This window comes from Columba livia, chromosome 7 (assembly GCF_036013475.1).
Source record: "Columba livia isolate bColLiv1 breed racing homer chromosome 7, bColLiv1.pat.W.v2, whole genome shotgun sequence".
NCBI lineage: Eukaryota > Metazoa > Chordata > Aves > Columbiformes > Columbidae > Columba > Columba livia.
In genome coordinates, this window is record NC_088608.1 from 12140779 (window position 1) to 12166565 (window position 25787).

The following is a 25787-nucleotide window of genomic DNA, read 5'->3' on the forward strand; positions in this document are numbered from 1 at the left end:
AATGTCAAAATTGCTCACATAGTCCCTTGAAAATATAAAAGGCACATAACCAGCTAAAAGCATCTAATTACTTAAAAAATCACTACATGTTTTCTTAATGCAGATTTAAAGACTTACCAACTATTTACTTGTCTCAGAATTTGTGGCATATTCTGAAATAGGAATGAAAATAAAAAAGTCATATTTGCTTCACCCAAGAAACTGAGAAAGGGCACCATACTTTTTCTAACGGAAATTCAAACTACACATGTCACAGTGAGTGATAGACTGTTAAAAGATTTGGGCTTAGCTCCCAAACCATGACTAATCTGCCATCTCCCACTGCAGGCTGAGAGAGTTGCTATCAGGAGATAACCAGAGATCAGCTAATCGTTACAATCTGTCAGAAGCAGGAATCCTCCGAATCAGAAGGAAGAACCAGGTTTCTAAGCAAGTTGAAAAAAACCAGCCTACAGGGAACGGTTGACCCTAAGAAGATATTTATAATATGACTCTGCAAGAAGCAGCTCATGAAGACGACTGCTCAAGGACCCAAAGACACGAAGGAGTGTGGGAGCTGCAAGGATGCGATAGATCCCCTTGGCATCCAAGGAAAAAGGTCAATGACTTCAATGGTAAAGTTATGCTGCGCAGCTTTATTTTGAAGTAATAAAACTTCAGCCTGGGGGACAGAACGGGGAAATGAGGAACATCTCAATTCTCATTAGTGTTTTTTGGTGCCGAGTCGGGTCAGCCCGCCAGCTCACACACATCCCAAATGTCTTACACACAGTTCTCATACCAGAGCTTAAGACTGCAATAAAGGGGAAATCATGATTTCCTGGTGCTCATCAGCTGATCACCTTCAGTCTACACCATTAAGTCAAAAGAAAGACTCTCTGTGCCAAGAATTATGAAGTCTAGATTAGGCAGGCAACAGATCTTAGAAGCCTAATGAACCAGATGATGGATCTCTCTTGAAGCACGGCAGATACCATTTTCTTTTATAAAGCCCCCTTGCTTGATGGATTGTTGCTGAAAGGCTTCTCAAGATAAGTGGGTTTAATGATGAACTGTTGATTGTTTCATGCACAGAGGAATGAAGAAATGCCTCTGATACGGGCTTGCATGGAAGAACGCATAAAGACCAGAGGGAAGGGAGATATAATGATCTACCTAACTGCATTTTAAAAAACCTCTTGGTTCTTGGAGACACTATAAACTATGCTTATTATTTAAGTGTCCAGTTTGTTTTCTTAACTTTCATTGATGCTTGATAGTAAGACAGCTTTGCTGTTTACCTCCTGACCTTACCAGTATCTCAGGTTCACTGTTTACAACACTTTGAACAAGCAATCTGAGGGTTATAAAGCTCCCAAATGAAGTACTGTCAACAGAAATTTTGTATTTCACCTGCGGAGCCAGTTGCTGTTTGGATTTCTGTCCAACAGCAACATTTTTACAACACAGCCCTCAGGCAGGGGCTCACCACACACCAGCTTGGGTGCGTAACAACATTATTGCGTGTGCCAAGTGTCCTTATGGGATTTGTGAATTTTTTAGTATCCTGAACAGGTCACTCTGCCGACTAACCAGCCAGCTGTATTCACACCTCCCAACAGCCAGTCTGCTCCAGGATGAACACACAGGATTAAGCATCTTGTCAAGTATTTACTCCCCCAAACTGCAACAAATGCCTCCAAAAACAACAGAAAAAAAAACCCAATGACGACAAGGGATGAGTTGTTTTTGCTGGCTCTAAATACACTTTTAGAAAGTACAGCTCACAATAGGTCTGTAATAACCAAATGCCTAAAGCTCCACAATTATCACGTTTCAAGCAGCCCTTTGTACGCAGATCCAGCTCCTATCACTACATCAACAAGAAACAATTACAGCAAGAGTAACCACACGATAGGAGCAGTTCTTCTTTGTCCCAGAAAGTTCATCTGTGCAGTATCATGTACAGGGCACAGCCCTTCACAATTATTCACCATTAATGCTAGAGTCACTCCAGCTGTTCCTCTGAGACCAGATTCCCCTTCCACAGACATGCTACAAACACTGAGGGGGACGGGACTGTGTCTTACCAAAAGAACTCAAGTGAGGGAAGTTGCAAAGCTGGAGATGTCACTTTCTATATATATATATATCTATATATTTTTTTTTTTTTAACACAAAAATCTAAAGGAAACTCACCTTTGAACCTGTCCAGAAACCCACCTGGAGACACTTCTCCTTTCTCCACTTCATATTTTAACATACAATTAATGCGATTTAATAGATTGCATAATAGTCTCAGCTAGTCCATTCATTGCTCCCATGGCTGATTGAAAGCAGCTGGATACTCCTTTGATAAGCAAACCCCAAATTCATTCCAATATAATAAGCATGGAAGAAAGCAGCTTATCAGTTATGTCCAGTGTTGTTAACTGTTATTTTACACCTAGCAGTACACACACTGTGAACACTCTTGTACAACCTGATGTAACAGAAGCACTGCATAAGAAAAGCCATGCTAACAGGATGACTAAAGCAGTGTTAGTTCTGAAGGACTCTGGCGTGAAGGCTTGAGATACACCCAACGATTTAAAATTTAATGTCTGCTTTTTAGCAGTTAGCATCCTTTTATGTCTCAGCATTAATATTTAATTTGATTTTGCTTAAAAGCACTACAAACCAACTTGTTTGTTAAATGAGAAGATTAAAGCACACTTGGTGTTATTTATTTAGGTGCTGATCTGCTTTGAAGTGGAAACCCAGTGAGGACCTACCTTAAGAGCCTGCAGAAGCTCCTCCTGTAGCTGAGCCGCTGACTCGCCGCAGCCACGCTGGGCGGGAATGGAGGTCGTGAGGGGAAGTAGGCCAGTGCTGCGGAAAATATCAGGGAAACCATTCCAAATTCTAAACAAGAGGGCAAAGGAGAACAAAACCGAGAACAGATGTTAGCATTGAAAGCCTTGTTTCAGTACAGCATTGTTATCAGCCCGCCTCTGATACATAAATCCCACCACGAGTGCTTTACTGATCTCAACAACAAAACTCCATAACTTAAAGGAGAATTTATTTTTTCCTTTCCAAGCAAGATTTCAATTTGAGATGGAGAATCAATGAGATGGAGTAATACTGGCAGTCTATCCAGTGAAAGGAGCTGCAGAGCAATGGGCTCACACATGGGAACTCAGTGCAGCAAACCGAAAGCTTTTGTTTTTTCTCTTTAAAGAGAACTGCATTGTGAAAATCTGGCCATGTTTCCTTGTGATGGAAGTAACACAGTTCAGGTAACAGCGTGCTAGAGACTTTAAACAGATGGAACTGGGGAAGCCCCAGGGAATGGAAAGACTATTACTTGGCGCACAGGATGACCAGAGGGCTGGAGCTCCTCTCCTGTGACACAGACTGAGAAAGTTGGGATTGTTCAATGTGGAGAAGAGAAGGTTCCAGGGAGACCTTACAGCAGCCTCCCAGTACCTGAAGAGGACCTATGAGAAAGCTGGAGAGGGACTTTTTACAAGGGCAGGTAGTGATAGGACAAGGGGTAATGGCTTTGTACTGAAAGAGGAGAGATTTAGGTTAGATATAAGGAAGAAATTCTTCACCATGAGGGTGGTGAGGCACTGGAACAGGCTGCCCAGAGAAGCTGTGGATGCCCCATCCCTGGAAGTGTTCAAAGTCACGTTGGATGGGGCTTTGAGTGACCTGGTCTAGAGGAAGGTGTCCCTGCTCATGGCAGGGGGGTTGGATCTAGATGAGCTTTAAGGTCGCTTCCAATACAAACTATTCTATGATTCTATGAAGGCAAACAAAAGGTCAAGCAAGGCAGCACCTCTGACACAAACAGTATTACTTGGCAACAGAATATAAAGAGAAAAGTGTAGTAGTAGCCATGGCTCAGGAATAGAAAAAGCATTGGTAATAGGGAGAAAAATGAAAGCATGCAGCTGTTTGCAGATGTTCCTCTTGTTCAGCAGCAGGTATTCTAGATCTTTGAAAAATTTCACAGCAGAAATTTGGACCTGGATCTGCAAAGCGATGAGCACTTCACAGAAAATACTAAGTAAGCCCCCTGATCTGACATTCTGAGGATAAACAACTCTACCCACAGTCAGTCTAATTAATTTGTTTTACAGGCCTTTTACAATGTATATCATGTTCTCCACAGTCCCCAATCCCAATATTTCTCCTATCCCCTTTGAAAACGAGATTCTTTGCTGCTGGAGAGAAAAATGTATAGCTGAAGTGTGTTATCTTAAAAGAACCTGTGATCTTATAACAAAGAAGTGCTCACTGACACCACAAATAAATTCCAGCAGAGCTGGATACTCGATTGCGTTCATTTTCTTTTTTCTTCTCTTTTTTAATAAATCAAGATGAACATGGCACTTTGCCAGCTCTTCTGCTAAACCAGAAGAAAATAAATTCAGGAAACTGAAAAGTAAATAACACTTGGAGTCTAAAAGGATCAGCTGAAGATGGGGAAGGAAATGAATGCTCCCATTTGGTATATGGAAAAAGTGTCTACACTAATTTTCTTTTGAAGGCATACTGGGAATGTGACAATACCATTCTTCACGATCAAATACTAAAGGATCTATTTTGAATTATGTAGTGTCTCTTTTCTTGCTGAGGTTTAATTGCTTGTTCAAGGGTTAAGGGCACTTTAACTAGACCTTCTCACTTTATCTCCTCTGTTCTCCAGAAAACAGATTCCTTTCTATCTTCGTGTACATTGTTTTTGAGACCATGAACAGAGAATAAAGAACCAGCTGTAACTGATCGTCCCAGATCCAAGAAAGGGATGAGATGCTCTGTCACTGCAGGATGATACTGGACAGGGATGCAGGGCTCGCCAAAAGCCGTTTATTCCCTTCTCCTGCACCTAGGCCTACATACAGGTTTACAAGTATACATATGTACATGCATACACACACTTTAATCACGTATTACAGGGAGATTTCAGACTGCAGACAGGCATAGCCAACAAGAATGTGACCACAAAAACCCATAACAGGCTTTATCCAAGGTGCTTATTATTTCACTTAATTATACTTCATTATACTGCAGTGCTGTAAGGGGAAAGCTAGGTCTTTCTCTAAAGAATGTAAGACATGTTCATAACTTTTTTTAAATCACGGTAATATTTTATAGCAGGTGCCTATCTGGGGCCTCTTCCACAGGTCTCCTCAAGATTCCTGCCAGTCAAATTGCTGCAGTAGGAGCAGTATAGCAACACTTTTTTTTTTTTTTTTTAATTATTCCATTTAGCATGCAGTCCTTGTAGTACCTTCTTGCAACTCTTTAATGTTTCCCAGTGTTATACTTTCCAGGCTAACAAATTTGCCTTGCAAGCATGGCCCTCATGCATAAAAGAGTGGAATTCACTTTGGAAACTAAAGCAGCTGCCTCTATTGAAAAGTATAACTCTTTCATGCCATCCTAGCTTTGTGTATCACACTTGCATCTCTATCAAAAGTCCAGATACTGCCAAATACATATGACTTCTCACACGCTGCATTCCTCCTTCAGTAGGAAACTCAAACCTTTATCTCCATCGCCATTTACTTTACCAGACTATACAAATACATTCCCAGGACAAGTTATAGATTTTAAGTAGGGAGTAAAAGTAAGTAAAAGAGAAAAGGTAAGAAACAGGTCAATATTGAGACAGAGGGAGCTAAAGCCACAAAAGAGGAGCTCTTCCACAGGAGATATCAGCTTTTCAACAGTGCAATGGATGCAGCAAAGTCCTTGGAATTGGGCAAGCGAGCATGAATTAGTGTGCAGAAAGACAGTTCTGTATATCTCTTGCTGAGGAGTGAATCTGGAATGCCTCAGAAAAGCAATCTGAATACCATGCCACAGTGACCTGTGGACATCAATGTGGAAAGATACCTGCATCTTTACCTAGGAAGCATGCACCCTCATGCCCAGGTAAGCCCCAAGTGGGTTTTAGAGGCACGAGCCTCCTCGATACAAAGTATTTTTCCTTCTGATAGGCTACTCATAGCATAGAAACCTACCCAAACCCGGAAACCCTCCTTCACATCTTGTCCCAAAATGTAAAGAGGCAATGAGGGCATTTTACACACACACACTTAAAAAACAAAATAAATAAATAAATAAAAAGAATGATTTCACATTGATATTTAGGAAAGCACATGGCTAAAAGCTCTGGCTGCAGTGCAGAATAATTCAAGCTTCCTTATGCGGTTCAGGTAATACAATTCAATCCCAATTTGCTATATCTGTACTATTTCAGCTGTGAATCCAAATGTGCAGAGACACAGATGACACAGAAAGAGGCTGTGGTAATTCAGCTGAGCTCTTAGTCCATGTTTGAGATAAAGGAACAGCAATTTATTAAAACACAGAAGAGAGTGGAGTTAACTGAGCAATTTCAGAATGGGTTTATAAGCAATTGCTTCGTAATCATGTTTGAGGTTAAGTCCTTGGAAAATTAGCACACTCTTGGCATGCTACTGATCCCAAGTTAGCAATTCACATCATTGCCGTCTTTTTAAAAGTCATCACCTAACTTTTGGAGGCTGCTTATCTAAAGCTACCTCGCACAAAAACAACAAGCTCCACCACAAACACAACTCCTTTAGGAGTTAGCAGAGTGCTTATCCCATAGAACTGGCTTTCCCACAGCATCTGAAAGGAGATGTCATACCAAGCCTGAGTACTTGCTAAAGGAGTGGGGAAGTGGGACACTTGGATCCAACTCCTTGTTCTGCCACATTCTGTAACACCTTTACTAGTAACCCGTGAAGCCAATTTGAGCTTCATTTGAGCTTCATTCTCTGCTCAGATGATTAAGGGGACAAACGATACCCTAGCACACCTATTGGTTATTTTTTGGTCCACAGGAGAACAGAGCTGTACAACTACCGTGAGGCAGGGACCCAGCTTCTACATCCAGGGAAACAGGGCTGAGGTGAGACAGGACAAACCCCAGGAGGGATTCAAAGCAACCTCCTCTTTGACAGTTCCTACCAATTTAAAACCAGTTGGACATTTTGCCACCATCACCGTCATTCAATGCAGGCCAGTAAGGTTCAGGAACCAGCTCCTTTTCATTGTCTGAAGAACAAAAGGGGTTGTAGATCCTGAAAGAATGCACCCCATACAACACAACTACAACTGCAGTTGTGCAATGAAACTCATCGCTGTTCAAAGCACTTTGAAATACTAAGTAAAAACTACAGATGAAAACTGAAGAGCTGCTGTAGGATCATCTTATGCTGGGACCAATCCCAAACAGATCTACAGGATGATCCCAAACCCTTGCTGGGTCAGAAAGGCAGCAAGAGCTGTGCTGAGACACAGGGCAGGCAAGACACAGCTCAGAACCTTGGTGGCCAGAAAGATCGATCACAGTTTCTGAAGAAAATGCTTAGGAAAACCTCCCAGAAGAGAACAGATGAGCAAGTGAATCTCATGGGCCGCTGAAAGCTACATTTCTCATGCTACCACACCCAAAACAGTGGTTTTAGGCACAAAACTCTACTTCCTTTAGGCAGATGAATTCTTCTCCCTCCATGGAAAATCTGCAGAGAGAGAGCTGCTCTTATTGCTCGTTTTCTCCTTCCCTTATGTACCTCTCCTCAGGACAAAAGCTGATTTGCCTTCATTTCTCCTTTCACACTGTCTGTTTTCATCTGCCGTAAGATTTTCAGAGCCTAACATAACACTTCTGAAAAATGCCTTGACCAACCCCAAATTTCCTTGTTGTTCCAAACCATTTGAATGCAGTAAAAAGATTAATTAAAAATACTTGCTGAAATAGTGATCCAACTTCTACTACACTTTCTTTAAGATGAACAGTGAAGTGGTCCTCACCCAACAAGAGCATTAACTTGACAAAATTTCCATAAAAATAATGTCCAGGAATCAATGATCACAAACAGCTCACTCAGTTCCATAAACCTGCCTATAAACTACACACTATATATAATTTAAGACTTCTGGAATACTTAGGGCTAACTCCTGGCTGAATTTCAGAGGCTGCAATTTTAAGGGGAGAAAAACACTTCCAAATGTGCAATTGCTATGACACTGTAAAGTTCAGCTGCTCTTAGTGCTATGTCAATTTATGTCCACTAAGAACCAGACTGTAGACTCCTAAGACACTTAATCAACTTTTTCCCTAAAGCTTGCTGATAATTTTTATAAGTGACACAAAGAGTCACAGAAGTCACTGCATGAAAAAGAATGAGGACATGAAATCTAAGTTATATCAGATGAATTTTATATCAGTGTTTTTTTCCACTAAGCTTCATTGAAAATGCTCACCACATAGCAATTATGTGGTTTTAGTTAAAAACAAAATCTAGTGAGTTTCAGTTTCAGTGTTACGTTCTTAAATACTAATGATCTAATCACATTTGAAAGACATATGCAAGTCATAAATTGAGGCTGATTGAATGCAGGAAATAATTTCACTCTGAAAGACTACTGGACTTCCATCCTTACAGAAACAAAAGAAAACAAACCCCAACCTGTCATGGACACCTTTTTTTTTTAATGAAAATTCAAGATGCAAAAACCAGTTTGGAAGCCCAGGGAAAGCACAGGCTCTTCTAAGATCAGCTGATACAAACAACTGAAACACTTCATTTGGAATCAGTCTGTGCAAAAGGTCATATTAAAATCTTTCCTACACAAAAGGGAAAAAAAAAACATTAACCCTTCTGATGGTACAACATTTTACCACTTCATTACTTTCCATGTCAGCAGCTGTTTTGTGTGCCAACCAGCCACTAGAGGGTAGTGGTTCACAAGTACCAAACACACACGAAAGTATGTAAATTTAGTATAATTTGTTCTCTTTTTCAAAGAATTATATATATATATATTTTTAAGCCACACCTGCATACAGCACAGCCTCAATGCGGTCCTTGATGTGCTCTGTGTTGCTCTGCGATGCCAGTGGGAGGTGAGATGTTGTGTTAGGAGATGGCACTACGAGAGGTCCCACTAGGAAGGCGCCAGCAGCGCCCAGGTAATTGAGCAGCGACGCGATGGCTGTTGCTGTGGCACGTTCATCGGGAGAAAACCACGTTGTGGAAAGAAATGGTGCCGCGTTCATCACAGTTGGCCCCGCCAAGCCATTTAGCAGCTGCCCTCCGTGAATCAGCCTGGAACAGAGATGAGCGACCATAGTCATTTGGATGACAATTGCTTGCCCCCCCCCCCTTTTTTTTTTAAATTAAAAGAGAATGTAAGATATTGAGTGCTGGAGATGGAGAGACTGCACAAAGAAATGAAAGTCCTGTGCAAATAAAGGATATTCTATACACTAAAAGAAGCCCAATTAGACTGAGTTGAAGAATCCAGAGCTCCTCTGTTCTCATTACCTCAGATAAATGGAGAAGCAAATGTTCTCTTCAAAGCAGGAAAGGAGAGGGAATTAAAGGGACTTTCTTTGCAGAAAAAAAGGTATCGTGATAGGATATAAAAGTACAAAAGGTGTCGTAGAAGGAAAGCCTGAAATGACAAACATCTTAAACCTGACCCCTTGTCTGCATGAATTCCAACAGAATATTTAATTTAGTTATGGCAGATCCAAAACTGAAACATTTCAGCAAAACACTCTGCATATTTTTTCACTGCATTATTTATTTTTATTTACACACTCCGATGAGCTCTGTGTGCCTACAGATGAGGACGCCGGGCTGTTGAGGTTTCCAAGAGAAACCTTCTCCATCTTCTCCAGCAATCTGGCCATTCTCAACATACTGTTGAGACAGCTGAGCAAACCCAGATTTTTCTCGTTTTTCACACTCATTGGGGTTTAACAGATAAGACTGGTGACAGAACAGAGATAATACTTCCAAGCACTCAAGTCTCTAAAAACTTTGGCTTAATATTAGTACAATGAACACATAGAGAAAGGACTTTTTGAAGGCTCTTCTACATGTGGAACTCAGCCAGAAACCTTCCACTTTGACTTTTCCAAGATGTGATCAGCCGTGAAAGGCAAAACCATTTTGGAATTTATATGAAAACCTCATGTTTAAAAAAGAGCTATCGAGTCAAACACAACATTGCAACCCTCCAAGGCAGATCTATCCATTGTACAATAAAATGGTGGCAGATGATATTTTCAAATTGGTGGTGGTTTTCTAAGCATAGCAGGAACTCGCTGTTATTGCTGCAAGACTTGAGTTGTCAGACACAAAAAGCTACGGCCTGAAAATGGGGAAATATAAGCTAGCATTTAGGCAATGTTTCAAGCCACAAATGGTTGAATGATACACAGTGTAGTAGTAGTTTTTTAAGGCACATAAAGGAATAAAATATGCAAAAGAAATGCTGACAGACTCTCTATCAAATTAACAAGCTAGCTTTCAACAAAAAAGAATAGATGCTACTGATTTTCAGTGGATTAGAAATCAAATGTTTAAACCATGTTTATAAAAATATACAGAAGAAAAGAAAAAGCTATTGCATATCATCTGAAAGAAACACTTTCTGAGCTGAGACAGAAGTAATATCCACTCTTAAATATAAGCAACTGCTACCTTTTCTATTTTTTTTTCTTTATTTCAAAGTTGACGTAGCGAGGATAGATTTCATTACTATTTGCTCATGATACGCTTCAGATGGACATCACCTAGGCCTGGTCAGGCCTTTTTAATGTCTGTTAAACTGGGCTCCCCAATAAAACAAAATGATTTTTTTGAAAAGAAATAAAAAGCACTATCTAAATAATGCTCTGGTATAGGTTTCTGGAGGAGATCCTACATGAATCCCTATGGTTGCTCTCCAAGTCAGCGTACTTTGGACAAACCAAGGTAACTTTGCATACTTCGGTATTTTTGCTCTACTTATCTCACTACAATAAGTTATTCTCAAACTTATCCTAAACTGTTCCAATGGATTCGCAGAGCTATGCCGCATCCCCCAAACCACCTGCATTTCAGTAGCAAAGGAGGTAACAATTGAAACATTTAAAAATTTTATTTTAGTATTTCCTCTTGATCTAGAGTGAATTTAATACTTAAATTGTGGGTTTATTATCGTGTTTTAGGAAAAGTGCATTACCACAAAATAACTTTTAGAGCCATACTAACACTTCATTTATCCTACTATGATAATATTGTTTTAATTCAAGTATGCCTATTCTATTGGAATCCTAAGGGCAAATAAAACTCACTAAAATCAGAAAAAAGTACAATAGTTCTGCAGCACCTATGGGCATTTAGGTGCCTCATCTGGTAGAAGAAGAAAGGTATTTTTAAGAAAAACTAAACCAAACAAATTACTGAACAAAAACCTCAATTTATATATTGTGACAATCATACATACTCTTCTCATGTACTTAAGCTTTAGATTTTGGTTATGTCTATCAAACTCCACCATCTGAGTAACGGTCTACAACTGACCTCTATAGTCAAGGGAATAACAGATGTTAATTTTACTTTGCAGATCCAAAGGGAGACAGTAGTACGTTAATCCAGAACTTTAAATCTACATTACTTTTCTGTCTGAGTTTTTTTTCCCAAAGAAAGAGACAATGTTTGTCTGACCGTAGGTCTCCTCTGTCGGTGTCCTCCTGCCTTGCCCTGCCTGTTCCAATGGATTTGCCTTTCCGTCTACTTTTTTGGCATTTACCAAGCTCGACATTATCATCCAAGGTAAAGCATCTCTTTATATTGCTTAATTTTTCAAATCAAACATATTGCGGTTAATAAACACTATTTTCAGACTAAATTGCCACAGATATACAGACTACTACCTCAAATGCGTCTATATATGATAACAGTCTAAATCTTATTTTATCTGGTGTTCAATATTGGCTTGAATTAAGCTACTTTTTCCTGAGGAAAAGATTATTTGCATTGTTCCTCTGCACATCCTTCAATCATTTCCCTGGAGAGACAGGGACGAGAGATTCAAATCACGATTCGGTGCATTTACAAAGCTGCTGCTCCAGGAAATGCGTGTAGCAGACGCTCCATCTGACAGAGAAATATGAACACAACAGTTCTGGTGGCTTTTTGCTATTTGTTACAAACTCTTATCGTCACCATGCTAGAGTTTGCTCTCACAGACCACAGGAGTCTCCCCTTGTACACCACCAGTGCTAAAAATTGCTCCAACACCAAGAGACATTTGTTTCTGTTACTCCCCGATTTTCTTGTTTCTGCTGCCGAAAAGGTGCAAAGAGCAACTGCATTTTTTCCCTGTGACAACTTCAGTTTCATTCTGCACAACAAGATTTCTCTTCCCTGAGAAAAGGGCTAACAGAACTTTAGCACAGGACTCTACACAGATGGGAAAGTATTTTTCAGACTTATTACACTAACAGGGCAATTTTCATCTGTTATTTAACCAGCTCTGCTCTATTTTCAGACGCATTATTTTTATAATCATGATCTACTTATTTTCAGGTATCAAAGAGTAGAAAGTTATTGCATTCAAATAATAGGAAATAACACAAGAGTAGAAGGCTTTTTAATCACAATCACAAAAGAGAAAACTGGACAAAACGACACCAGAAATTCATCCCTGATTTACAAAATAATTGATGACTTTCTAGCCTAAAGCAAAAGTGGGGAAATAAACATCTACCCAAAATATCTTGTTTCTAACCATTCCAGAAGGCAGGTCAGGAACTCATTTTGAAATTTCAAGGTTTTTGCACACCTGACCTCCGCGCTAATGAATTTGTGTGTTCTGTCAAACTTGGAGATGAACACGAGCCCTTTACCAAAAAAATACATAAAAATTATTTGAGGACTGGTAGTAAATGCCAGCGTGAAATGTCATGTGCCAGAGCATCACAGTAGTGGATAACTTACACATTTACATTATGGATATACCTATCTATATATATTAAAAAAATAATACACAGAGGTGTATAAATATATATATATATATATATATATATATATATACACCCCACTGCTTTGCACAAAATAAAAGTCACATTTGTTCCCAAACTGGCCTCTGAATTGCAAAAAGATAAAACAATGGATGGTTCAAATGCAGCAGCAGAGAAGAAAAACTCTTTTTGTACTATATTGTCATCTCTTTTCCAAATTTTTGTCAAGCCACATTATAAATAACTTAAATTATATGGTTTTCATCACTTCCCTGAAAGAATATATTATATGAGTGTTAAGAAGTAACACGGTTACACCTGCTTTATTCACTCCCTGCTGTCACTGCTGCAATATCCTAACAGGCAACAACAACAACAAAGTAAGGCTATAAATGCTGAAATTACAATATCCCTGAGCAAACGGGTATGAAAAAAAAATTATACAGAAAAAAGGTTTTAGTGATTGATGATAATACTGTATAGTTAAGATGGGAAAGAGCTTCCATTTGCAGTCAGCTTTATTTATCTTTTTCTCCGTGTACAAGTTGAAACTTTTCATGCATGGTCACAGTCCCGTCAGGTATTGGATTTGTTAAGCTATTAAAAAGCTCTGTGTTACATAAACATTTTTCTGTGTTAAAAACCCAGACATTTAATGTATCTACCACAGTATATCTCATGCCTAGACTTAGGAACATTTTACGTCAAAGAAAATCTCATTATTTTCTGTACTCAGATAGGAAAACAAAGGCAATGGTAGAGGGAAAAAGAATTACTCAAGAAATTACTTCTAATACAATGGATTTAACACTAAAATAAGTCTCCAAAGCTCAGTTCTACGATGTGTTAATTGAACTTGTTTTGGGAAGGCTAGGACTGGAGAAGTCGTTCAGTATTTTAACACTGATTAACAGGGTGGAAAGCGCATTTTCACCTTTTCCTTGGCAGGCGACCTAGGGAAGGGCGAGGCCATCAGCCCCAGCACGGTGCTCTGATTCTCTAAACGCGGATTTTCTCCACCAGCCTGGGAAACTAGGTTCCTCAGGGTCCGAGGAGGGAGCAGAGCTCATCTCAAGAGTCTCGTGTAGATGTCTGTTTGATTGCTTTTTCCCTGAAACGTTTACTACACTTTTCCTCCTCACTGCCATGAAAATTGATGGCTTAGTCACCAATAAAACTTCTAAACAGATGTAATTAAAAAAAATTGGTAAATCAGTTTTGCCGCTGTCTGGCAAAGTGTAAGGGGCACCGAAGCTGCTGAGAGCGCTGGGAGGCTGCAGCACGATGTGAGCACTGTAACATGCCTCTTCGTCTGGAAAAGTTGAGTAGATTAATTGCTGATCCTAACAATTACCGCAAAAAAAGAGATCCCGGATAAAGAAGTTAATGTTTTACAGAAATGGATGGCTGGTTTTTCTTTCACGTGTCTGACATTTTCATTTATTGAAAGAAGTGGATTGTTCAATGCCTGTTAATTTGGAAGACAAGTAAGTTTCTATAACTATTAGCTCATTGTGGGAACTACTGGAAGCAAATGAAAGAGATCCTTCCAGTGGAAGACTTCAGAGCGCTTTTCAAGTGCTATTGAATTTAGCCTCTCTACATGGAAACAAAGCAAGTAAATACCTCCTACTCTAGAGCGTCTACATTGATGTATGATGCAAGTTGCTTGCCCAGGAAAAGGAATATGAAACCTAGCTACATTATACATCAGGAGATTCATTATACCTCAGAGAGAACTGATACCAGTTTTGTAAAGAACCACATCCAATTTTTCACAATTGAGTTACTAGCAAACTTTAAAGCTTTTCCTTTAGACCCACAAAACTAAATACAACAAAAGAACCCTCTGTTCAGCGGAAACCTTTCAGGTGCACTTTAAGACAAAGAATTAGGGAGGTCAAGTTCATGCTTTACAGCAATTCACTGCTACTGAGTATGAGCAGAACCTGATGCAAATGCTGTCCTGTTCATAACCTAAAATAAGACTCTATGTCTGGAAAAGGACTAGAAAGAAAGATACCTCTGGGTAAAGCAATGAATTAATCTATTAAAAATAACATTCTGAAAGATTAATTTCATGGAAACCTACTTCCTTTCAATATTTTCATTAAATTATATATTTATTCTACAAAAGCTTTATGCCTTCTGGATACTCATGGATTGAGGCCATTAGCATTTTTTAGCTTGTTTTTGATGAGGCCATTGATATGTGGCATAATTTAAAGCTGTTTTTCCCCATCAGTAAGAAAAATTATTACCAGCAGAAAGCCTGAGTCACTCTGTGGTACATTATCTCCAGCAATAAAGTGAAAAAGGAAAGAGAAAAACTTTTGAAAATGTACTGTTGATCATTTTCATCAGAAACCGGGATTACAGCACCCACTCTACAAACCATGGCCTCGGCACAGCCCGTCACCTCGTTATGGGAGCGGACTTGGAAAGGACCATAGCATCTCCCAGGCACCCCAGCCTCACACGTTTTCTCCCACTCTCAAGGAAAACAGCAAACACATTTGCAACGGTCTGAAAAACAGTGAGTTTCAGTTTTAGATTTAAAAGCATTTGGAAAACAGAGTTATTCTGAAACTATTATTACTGAGAGCCTGCCAAGAGAGAGACGAGGATTTGCGAGGAGAGGCAGCGGCAGCCTCAGGCCAAGCCCCTGACCTCTCCGTCAGCCGTCCTGACACAGCAAAGGAACGAGGCGGGGGTACAGCCAGACCCCTGGCCCTACGGTGACAAATTCACTCACGTCCTCACATCATCCCACCACGTTATTGTGTGGCCATCACAGCTGTCACATGGCTGAGAAGCAGTCTTCTTCATTTAAAGCTTTATCTAGGTTTGAAGGATGAGGGCTCATGAAGTCAAAGCTTCCTTTTGGTGTTGTTTTTTTTTTTTTTAATTGAAAGGGTTTCTTTTATTAAAAGGGTATTTTTTGTTGTTCTTTTTCCTGTAAAGCTAACCCACTCTACAAACCCATTATTAAAAGAAGACATCTTTAAAGCAACACTAACAGAGGACACACTCATCAAATATGAACAGACCCCAGATAAACAGCATTGCTGTAAACACAAAGCAGGTAATTATATTATGGGCTAATGAGGCAAAATGCACTGAAACCTGTTATCAGAGAAAGGCACCAGGACAGGCTGCTACCAGGGCTGCCACGGGAGAAAGCTGATGGAGATTATCCAGCATAAGACAGGCCCTAAGTAGGATTTTTTTAGTAAAAGAATAGGAACATAGAGGAGATACAGTGAATTAGGGAATGAGATAAACAAAACCTTTTTAAAATTCTTTTGCACAATTTTTCAGTGAAAGAGCAAGAGGGTTTTGATTATAATGCAGCAACTTCGATATAAATTCAATTAATATGAATTCTTTAAGGACAGAAATTAGCCAACAGAATGTCAGCCACAAGATTAAGGCAAAGAGCTCAATGTGATTAAAAATTTCTACAGATGAGAGTAACACCTGCCATTATATGAGACTGAGCTGAAAATCCCACAAAGACTATAAATTCTTCTCCCTTCCCGCACAGGCTAACGGTAGCTGAGGCCTTGTAGAAATGCTGCCCATTAAATGTTGCTGCACTATCAAGCTCTTTCTGAGATTTCAGAGTTTCCTTTAATATATCTAATGGATTTACCCCTCTAAGAGTTTACACAGATTCTATAAGTTGTTGATTCAGCAGTTACCTCCATCGCTGGGCCAGGCAGATGACATACACAGTGCCACAGCCAAAATCCAGCACAGGAGCAAGAAGAAAGCATATATGTCACCAAAACTGTCAGAGCTGTCCCCTGTTTCTACTAAGGCTGTTTCAGCTGAAGGAGAAGCCGATTTGGCTGCCCCTCAAGCGGCAGCGCTGATGGGGCTGCTGGTGCATTGCGGGATGTGCAGCTTGGGCAGGGGCAGGCGGGACCCTGGGCGGACAGGGAGACACTTAATCACCCACCGAAACCACCACTACCATCCACAGAGAAGCAAAGCAGGAAAAATTGCCACCACTTAGAAACAACTCATAGGACTGCTCTCCTAAAATAAGAGATTCGGAGCAGAAGTTAAAAGGTAAAGCCTGCATACAAAATGAAGCTGGTGAAGGTAATAAAAATAAGCTAAACTGTTAAGTTACAGGTCTATAAATATTAAATATTCCTCATGAGAACCTACCCGTGAATATTCCTTTTTCCTCCACTTACTTCTTGTTTTGATACTACAGATTAACCTGCCTCACGCTCCCCCCAGCGCTGCAGCCGAAGCACAACCCAGCGAGTGCCATCAGTGGCGGGCAAGAGCTCCACCTCGAAACACCCTGCCCGGCCCTCGCTGAGCTACGGTGTACAAACAGGTACGTTTATTCACCTTTTTACTCTTAGGACCACGCTTTGGATTAAACACTTCTTACATTTCTCTTCCTCAGTGAGTTAGAGAGGACACAACGTGCATCACTCTCTGTCTTAAAGTTTTACAGGGAGATTCTTCTACCATCCTCTCTTAAAAGGCTCTTTTCATTCCCTTTTAATCCCTCTTCTCCGCAGCTGCTCCAGTTTGGAGTGGTTTTTTGAACACAGAAGTCCATTCAGTATCGCCAGGGCATATGAGAGTCCTAATATGTCCTTTCTTTACTGAATCACCTCTTCTGAGGTGCCTTTTCGCGGTTTTTGTGCATGAGAACAGTGGGTCATGGTCATTTTAGGATCAGAAAAGACAAATAATGAGATGATCCCATGTCACTCTTTAGGATTTCAGAAATGAAAACAGGAAAATGTGGAACTGTTAAAGAGTATGTCCAAAAAGAATGAAATACTTGATACAAACTAGGTTGCAACTGGATAAAAGAATGTACTAAAGATGCAGTAAGAGCAAATCTACAAATACCATAAAGGGAGAAGTTAATATAAATACATCTAAAAGTAGGCAAAAAATTTCAAAATCCTTAGAAGTGATATTATTAAAGAAAAAGCCCTTTTACAGGAGCTACCAATTACCCGTGTGTTGCCCGTAAATGACTTGGTAAATAACCGTTCCTGTTTCCACTGTCATTCTCCACATTATTGTTTTGTTGACTTCCCAACAAATGTTTTAATGATACTTATTGTCAAGGAGCCGTGACTCAAGGTCCTCAATAACTACTTCTCTGTTGTGAAATCTAATGCAAAGGCCAAACCCTACCAACCCACAGCATACTAAGTTCCAATAAATTACTTAATTAATATATTCAATACAAATGACAAATTATGTTACATCCTTTACTTCCATGTCTTTAATTATCCTGTCTTTCAAAACATTTAAAGAAGTCTTACATCACACAGTCTTAAAAGTCACAGATTTATGGCTATGGGTTGACTTCATCATTTATTTCCTTCTTCTACATTTCAGTTCATATAGCTTTTTGCCCAATTTATTATTTTACAACCACATGTAAGACCTAAGCTGTGTGTAAATGTATTCACAAACACAGAATATGAGAGAAATATGAAGTGTTCTGTTGGGGGAAAACACAATCCTGATTTTGTCTATAAAAAATGGCCTCCTAGTAATGTTAACGTTTAGGATAAAATAATAAAATTCTAAAAGAGCCCAATGAAAATATTCACTCAGTGAATATGCAAATATTCACTCAGTGCCAAGCAGTAGTGAAAAATGAAAGGACTGGACAAAATGCAGGCAAAAAGCGGTAGCTATGCTCTTGTAACCTTCAGGGAAGGGAAGGAGGTACAAGTTCAGGAATGGTACAATTTGATAACATCTTTTTTTAATGTTCTATATAATTTACATAAATTATGAACTAAAAAAAGTAGGTGTGGCAGACCAAGTTTTCATAAGGAATAATGGTTCAAACTCACTGTCACATACCTGGCACATTTGACAAATCTGGAAGTGCATGGTACATAAGAAAAATTCTTTCTAACCTCCTTTTCTCTACAATCCACACATTAAACTCATAGGTTAATGGGCTGGGAAGGAAAGCAGGTGAGTAAGCGCAGATGTGTACGTGAGAGGGACTTTACTCATCCATGTATAGAACAGTTCCTCAATCTCACATGCGAGTCCATACTTTCACATTTTCACCATGCTCCCACTTTTCACCATTTCTCCCACTTCAGCCTTCACTGAATGTATGCATTTCTGGCATAGATTCCCTGTTTGGTTTTAGGTCACACACTGGCAGAGAATGAAAATTCACCATAAGGAACAGCTGCTTCAAGAGACACGCTCAAATGTGCAATCTGAATTTTCCCTCATATAAGTCACGCACGGACATGAGCATCAAATGAACTGAAAACAGAGGTTAAGGTTTGTGTTTAAAACATGACTTGGAGAACTGGAGATAGTCTTAGCCTTGTGCTACATGCTACAGCCAAAAGAATAATTACAGACTAGAAAGGAGCTTAAGAACACACTTGGATATTACAGGCCTGTGTGAGATAAGCAGCATAAAGCAGCCAGGATTAAATGTCAGTCTTAACGGTGATTTCCTCACGTCTGTGATTGCTCTGATAGGCGATGGGCTTCAGTAGCTCTCCTTAATGCTAAATTACAAGAGCTTAGGGAGCAGAGACAGCTACAAAGTAGGAAAAAACCCCTAAACCTGACAAACCTCATGAACATTCTAGTAATTTTATGTATCTTAGCTCTGACATAATTGTCCCATGGAAATCCTTCAGTATGTTACTGCAGACTACCCAGGGACTGAAGGAACATACTACAAAACACGCAAAAGCGTTTAAAGAAATTCTAGTTACACTGGCTTCTGAAACGTTCAGTATTAGCTTGTGTGTGATCTTGCCCACCTGACTGGCTCTGTAATGTTCAAATTGTCATATTAATGCATAGACACATTCAGAGTAAGCGCAGAGTTTAGTGCTCAGCCAGTGGTTGCCAAGGCATCCAGCAATAATGCTCATCTCAAAAATATTATTTTATTTGGTGTCATGCTTCAAGTAATTGATGAAAATTGGCCTTCAGTCTCGGCCATCAAAACAATGCAGGTCACCTGGTATAACATCACCCAATCTGTACAATTATTTACAATATTTCAAGAAACTTTCACTGAAAACCATCCTTTTGCTTCACACAGGTATAATTCATTTTCTGTAGGTTTTTAATCAAACTGTGCAAAAGATCAAACAACTTCCTCAGGTAGAGCTGGAATTCTTGAACATGTCATTTTTGGAACAGGCTAAGAAAGCACATTTATCAGTTTCAGCTGGAGATGATGCATATTTTCACAGCATGAATAAATGAAATTAGTAACCTCTTCCATCAGGATTCTGCTCATGCTTTTTTTTGCCTATATAGTTTTCAATAAAATGTATAATCATATTTATACATTCTCATCAGGCTCTATACAGTCCACAGCCTTTCTTTACCTAGTTAAAGAAGCTGTTCTTTGAATGTTTCCCTTCAGGCATTCATTTCATTGTTCTCCTAGGTCTCCTTGCTGTGGTTACACTGGAAAACCTTGTTTAAAGGTGATCAGAGCATGTGGGAACTCTCCTTCCCACTCCCCAATCTCATTTGGGAATTTCTTCTCGAGTTCTTGCAGCCTGCATCCTTGCTTTGGTAAAGCCTAGGGCAGCACAAGTCTTTTGGCATAAATCATAACTGAAAAGCTACATAAGACAGAACATGTCATTACATTTAAGCCATCTGGAGCATTTAAAATATCTGTGTATTTAATCCAAGATTGGTCAGAACACGTGAACTGGATCTTGAGGACCCCTTAACATCTTGAGGAAAGGTAAAACAAGGACACAATGAGGACAGCTCTCCCCAGCCACCTTAACAGCACATTTTTGCCTTAGAAGGGTCACTGTGAAGGGCAGCACAACATGGTTCAGCTTCCCCTGCTCACAAAATCCTTGAACACCACATTGAAAGGGGCAACGCTAGGCATCTAACATCAGGAGCACCATGGGTGATTCCTTATACACTCATTAAGTACCTAAGAACTGAAATTGCCTCCCCCCTCTACTCAGCAGACTGCACTAATTTATTACGCCATTCAGTACATACTAACTACTTACACCTGATCTGGGCTAGTTTTACAGTCAATGTGCTTATTACATTCTCAGTCCCATCTCCTGAACCTCTTCCTTTGTTTTATCCATGGTACCCAGTCATCCACCTTCTCTTCACACCAAACATTTTCTTTTTCAACTTAAAGGTTTTCAAGTTGACTTTCAGGGTGAGCAATACTAAGGAAAAAAAAGAACTTGCTGAAATAATACATAGACAGCCTGGAAGCTGATTAGAATTCAAAGAAAAAAAAAAAAACAAACACCTATAAAAACCTTTCAAAAATAAGTTATTTTCTTAGTGCTTACATATTATGCAAGCATAACTAGTTAAGAGCTAGTGCTGCTAGTGTTTTTAAAGGAGAAAAATGTAGTAATGCCTGTACTCCTTCCTCCTTCCATCTGAGAGACAAACAAAGTTAAGTGAACAACTAACAATCCATATTCCCTGGCTGTACAAAAATAAGTGCGAGTTCCGTACTTCCTGAGGATTCCCAAGCCCAGGATATGTTGATGGGACAACTGAATTGTTTGGATCATGTGATTTTTAGGAAGGAATCTGTCTCTATCACAAACTCTTTGATTGCGTGCATACAGAAGGCGTTCAGTTCAACCACAGAGAACGTACAAGGCTACTTTGGAATGCAGACTGGATGAGACTACATGAAAAAGGACATTTTGCATAACTTCATCTGTGTCGCTGCACAATCCCATACATACGAGAAACATGAACTAATTATTTAACATTTGCATACAAATTACATCTTTTAGGGTTTTGCGGCATAGTTCCTTGTGTGATCTTGGGCCAGCTTCTGAACCGCTCTAAATCTCTGCTTCCTTGTTTGCAAAACAGATTAGTATTAGTTATGCAGGATGGGGTGAGGCTTCATTAACTTGAGTTTGTAAAGGGTTTTCTGATCTTCAGATATTATGTAGAAGAAGGACTAGAAAAATCCATTGAGAAGCATATAAGCCCATGTCCACACAACAAACATTTGGTGTATCAAATTCATACAGAAAATTTATACTAACATTTCTTTGCAGTAGCAGCAAAAATTACATTAGCAGAGAGTATAAAATATGTATATTAAAAATAACTAATTCACTTACTTCTTCCTAATTTCTAGATCTGAAACTGGAACGCATCTCAGGCCAGCTCCCAATACCATGAGAGATGATGTTAGTAACACAGTTACTCGTAGACCTAAGATACAAAAAACAACAGTATTTTACAAGTCAGCAATGTTGCAAAAAAAAATTACCTAAATATATATATTTGCATGTAGTTTCACAGAAGTAACACATATCTCTTCCAAATCATAAATGCTTTGGTGCTGCTGTGAATTACAGTACATTATGAAATCATGTGTTATTTTCTATATCACACTCCAGAACCACAAAGGCTGATTGTTGGCACACTATCATACAGGATTGTACCCACAATCTTACAAACATTATTGGAAGTAATAAAAGCATCATCAAAATGTACGATATTCCCTTTAGAATCAGAAGTATCAGGGAATATGCTGCAGTCTGTGATCTGAAATCTAGGTAGATCCAAAGAAAAATCTAGACTTGTACATTCTTTTCCAGCCACTTAATGAGCAGACGCAGCACTGTTACTGTTTTCCTTCATAATGCAGATATGCATTTCATCCTGAAGAATAACCATCTATTCAGGGTGAAAAAGTGCAAGTATTTTTTTGCAGTCCTTGCAATTAGGCCAGGTTTTTGCTGTGCTCAGCTCCAATTGTCAGAGGTTGTAAATATAGCACATTAGAAAAAAGCTGCAATTGACCGATTCCTTGAATGTGTTTTTTCCTCATACTGCGATGCTCGATGCTCGACTGAGAGCACTTAGATTAGAAACAGCTTTATCTTAGAGCCACAATTCCTTTGCCAGCAGTTTACTCGCTGCTGCTAAGGTGTTTCCGTCAGCAAACAGAAAGAGAATGGTGACAGCTGAGGGGCTTAACCTCCAGAATCTTGTAAAACACCAAAATCATAAATATGTACAATTAAAAACTGCTTGATACAGTCTATATCTGTGAAGCCATAAAACTTGAAACAATTTCACAGCAACAAACAGAAAATAAAGGACTTCCAATTTCTTAGTGGAATGTAATAAAAACAACTAAATGAGGACAAACAGGCAGTATCTCTAATGTTTAGGTGAAATAGTAACTACCCAAAACACAGACACAAAAATAACAAGCCCCTGTGAGAACCCACCTAACAAACAAGTTTGATTTTTCTAAACCCGCTGATTTTCAGAGAAGTGCTCCCTCTGTGTTAATGACTCTTGTAATCAGTACAATTCAACCAGTAGTCACATTAAATATTTTGCCTCCATGTTAACTTTATGGGGATTTTAGAGCATGCATTTTACTAAAGTGTAATTTTAGATGACAAGACAGCTCTTAGCGAACCGCACTCACAGGTACCCAACTCCTTGTCCTGGAAACTACACCAACCAAACCAATTCCAGCTCCTCTCTCAATCGACAGAGCCCAATACAAATCAACCAAAAAGAGGTTAATGTTATGAGTTTGCTGAAAAGGAAGGACGACTTCCTTTGGTACAGCTCAGTCATTAACAAAAAACCACCTGACATCCCTGATGCTCTGCAGAAGTATCAGCAGCCAAGAATATTTGTTTCCTTGAAGGATTTCCAATGCCAGCCCAGATTTACTTGTCTGACCCCGTGCTCAACCAGCACATGTTGCTGTTAAACTGGTTTTTCAAGTGTGCGTGTTCAGAGAAACATAACCAAATGCCCAGGTAATGCAGCTGTTCAAATCCTGTTGTTCTTCATGTTTGCTGCGCCACCACATCAACCGTCATGCCATGCTTAACCCCATATTACCATACAGCCTATGTTGTGGGGAGAACCATTTGTATCAGGATCGCATATGTGATGTTTTCACCTTTTCTCCTGGGAAATGAATCTCTGTTAGCATTGCTTTTGTGCATAATGAGAACTTGTACACAACAAGAATTAGAATTTTATTGATGGAAAATTGAAGCGCAAGTCTTTAAACTGAAAAATCTGAAGTCTGCCACTTGGAAATACTGCTGCAATATTTCAGGTAAGCTGAATGTACATATTACCTTCATGTATAACGTACATATCACCTCCTTATTTTCCATGTACCAGAGTTTTCTTGAATTACATTTCACAAAACAGGGACGTTCTGCCTTTCAGGGGACACAAGGACAGAGACAGACCGGCAGGTCCAGCTCATGGGGCACCACGGGAGGCACAAGCCCTGGCCACAGCAGTAAACTAGTACTATATAGAAATTTAAGTTTAAATAACCACAGGACACATGAGGAGTGTTTAAAAACAAACAAACAAACAAGCAAAAACACCCTTCTATTTGGTTTTTAATTAAAAATAATAATTAAAAAAGAAATCACCAATCCAGAAAAACACAAAACAAGAAAAAGTTTTAAATTTAACCTGCAGAAAAGTTTCCTAAGAAAAACAACATGCAATTCATTAAAAACAGAATTAGTTGCCCAAGTTTTTCCCCGGCCCTAAGTTTAGGCTTATCTTTAATGTCAGCCTTACGTATCGAGTAATTTTGAAGTAAAATTATCAGTTAAAGCCTCATAATCATGTATGTTTGATCTTTCCAAACGCACTTTGAATTCCTCATCTTAAATACTACACACTGTAATGTACTACTTTTAAATGTTTTGCTTGCACAGATTATTTCTGTGGCCTTTTTCTATCTTAACATGTAAACGCACCTCTCAAAATTCCTTCAATAAAAGCTGCATGTTCAAAACAATAACACCAAAGTGAACAGGTAAAAGACTGTCAGACATACAGTGTACAGTGTATTAGACATTTTCTTTGCTAATTACACTATGTATTTCTACCCTCTAAGTACTTTCTCCCTTTATTTCGCTTTACATTTTAAGTCTCTGAATCCACCCTCCTTTTAATCTTTGTTAGAAATTGTTCTTTAATAGTATTTTTGTAATTATTTCAGCATTTTTGCTTTGAACATTGCAGTGGTCCTTAATCTGAACTGGACATCTTGCATTACTCTGAAGGGCACATGCCAGAGCGTTTCAGACATAATGGGGACAATAAACTGAAGTAACCAACCAAGACTGAAAAAAAAGCCTATGAACCTGCAAAAATTATTTCGCTATTTTAAAAGATCTAAGCAATTCACACCACCCAGATTTCGAGTAGATGTAATTAACTTCATTAATTTTACCAGGTCAATGCAAGCAGTAATCAATGGATGGGAGAGCTACAGCTTCTTAAAATCCATCATCCCGTTTTTAGTCCCCTTCTATTCGAGCTTTCTGACACATGGCTGGAAAAGGAAGAAACTCCTTTAAAGGCATTTTCTGCCAATGGAGGAAGTTTTCTGTTCTTCGGAGCCTTTCTCGTTAGCTGCTCATTCCCACCCTGCTCTTGTGGGAGGTTTCTGGCCCCACAGGTGACACTGACTGTTGAGCAAAGCGTGGCCACATTCAGGACGGCCAAACGTCATCTAGAGTAACAGAAAAGTCTGAGCTAACAGCAGAAACTGTGTCAGTAATAAAACACCCTATTAATATAATTTTGGGGTGAAATAGTTGATATTGCTCAGTTTTTAACCCTCCTGTGGCTAATAACATGGACTGCTTTACAACTTCAGGAGCCCACGCTGCATTTGCTGGTTTTTATTTCTTTTGAAAACAACTCCCCCCAAACTCCTGCTACTGCTAGAGATTTAACACAGTCTCTCAACCCACAACCCTCTTGCACTCTCATGAAAAACACAGACTTTTAATCCTGCCAAGACCACGTTGTACTAGAAAATCTCAATGATCGACAATGCCAACAGGACACAGTGACCAGATCTGGCCTGGGACATTTCTAGCCGGCCCACTGGCTTTCTTTCCTCTCTGCTGGGAAAGCGGCTGCTGTAGCAACACCC

The 25787-nt window shown here is 39.4% G+C and overlaps 1 protein-coding gene across 1 annotated transcript in view; it reads right to left on the reverse strand.

The window, feature by feature from the left end:
- Positions 1-25787, reverse strand: part of SLC49A4 (solute carrier family 49 member 4) — a 63508-nt gene that overhangs the window by 22199 nt on the left and 15522 nt on the right. The window contains exons 2-4 of the mRNA XM_065070529.1: positions 21952-22045; positions 8851-9119; positions 2754-2883 (exon numbers count right to left, since the gene is read on the reverse strand). Coding sequence (XP_064926601.1) covers positions 2754-2883; positions 8851-9119; positions 21952-22045 — 493 coding nt within the window. The remainder of the gene's footprint in view (positions 1-2753; positions 2884-8850; positions 9120-21951; positions 22046-25787) is intronic.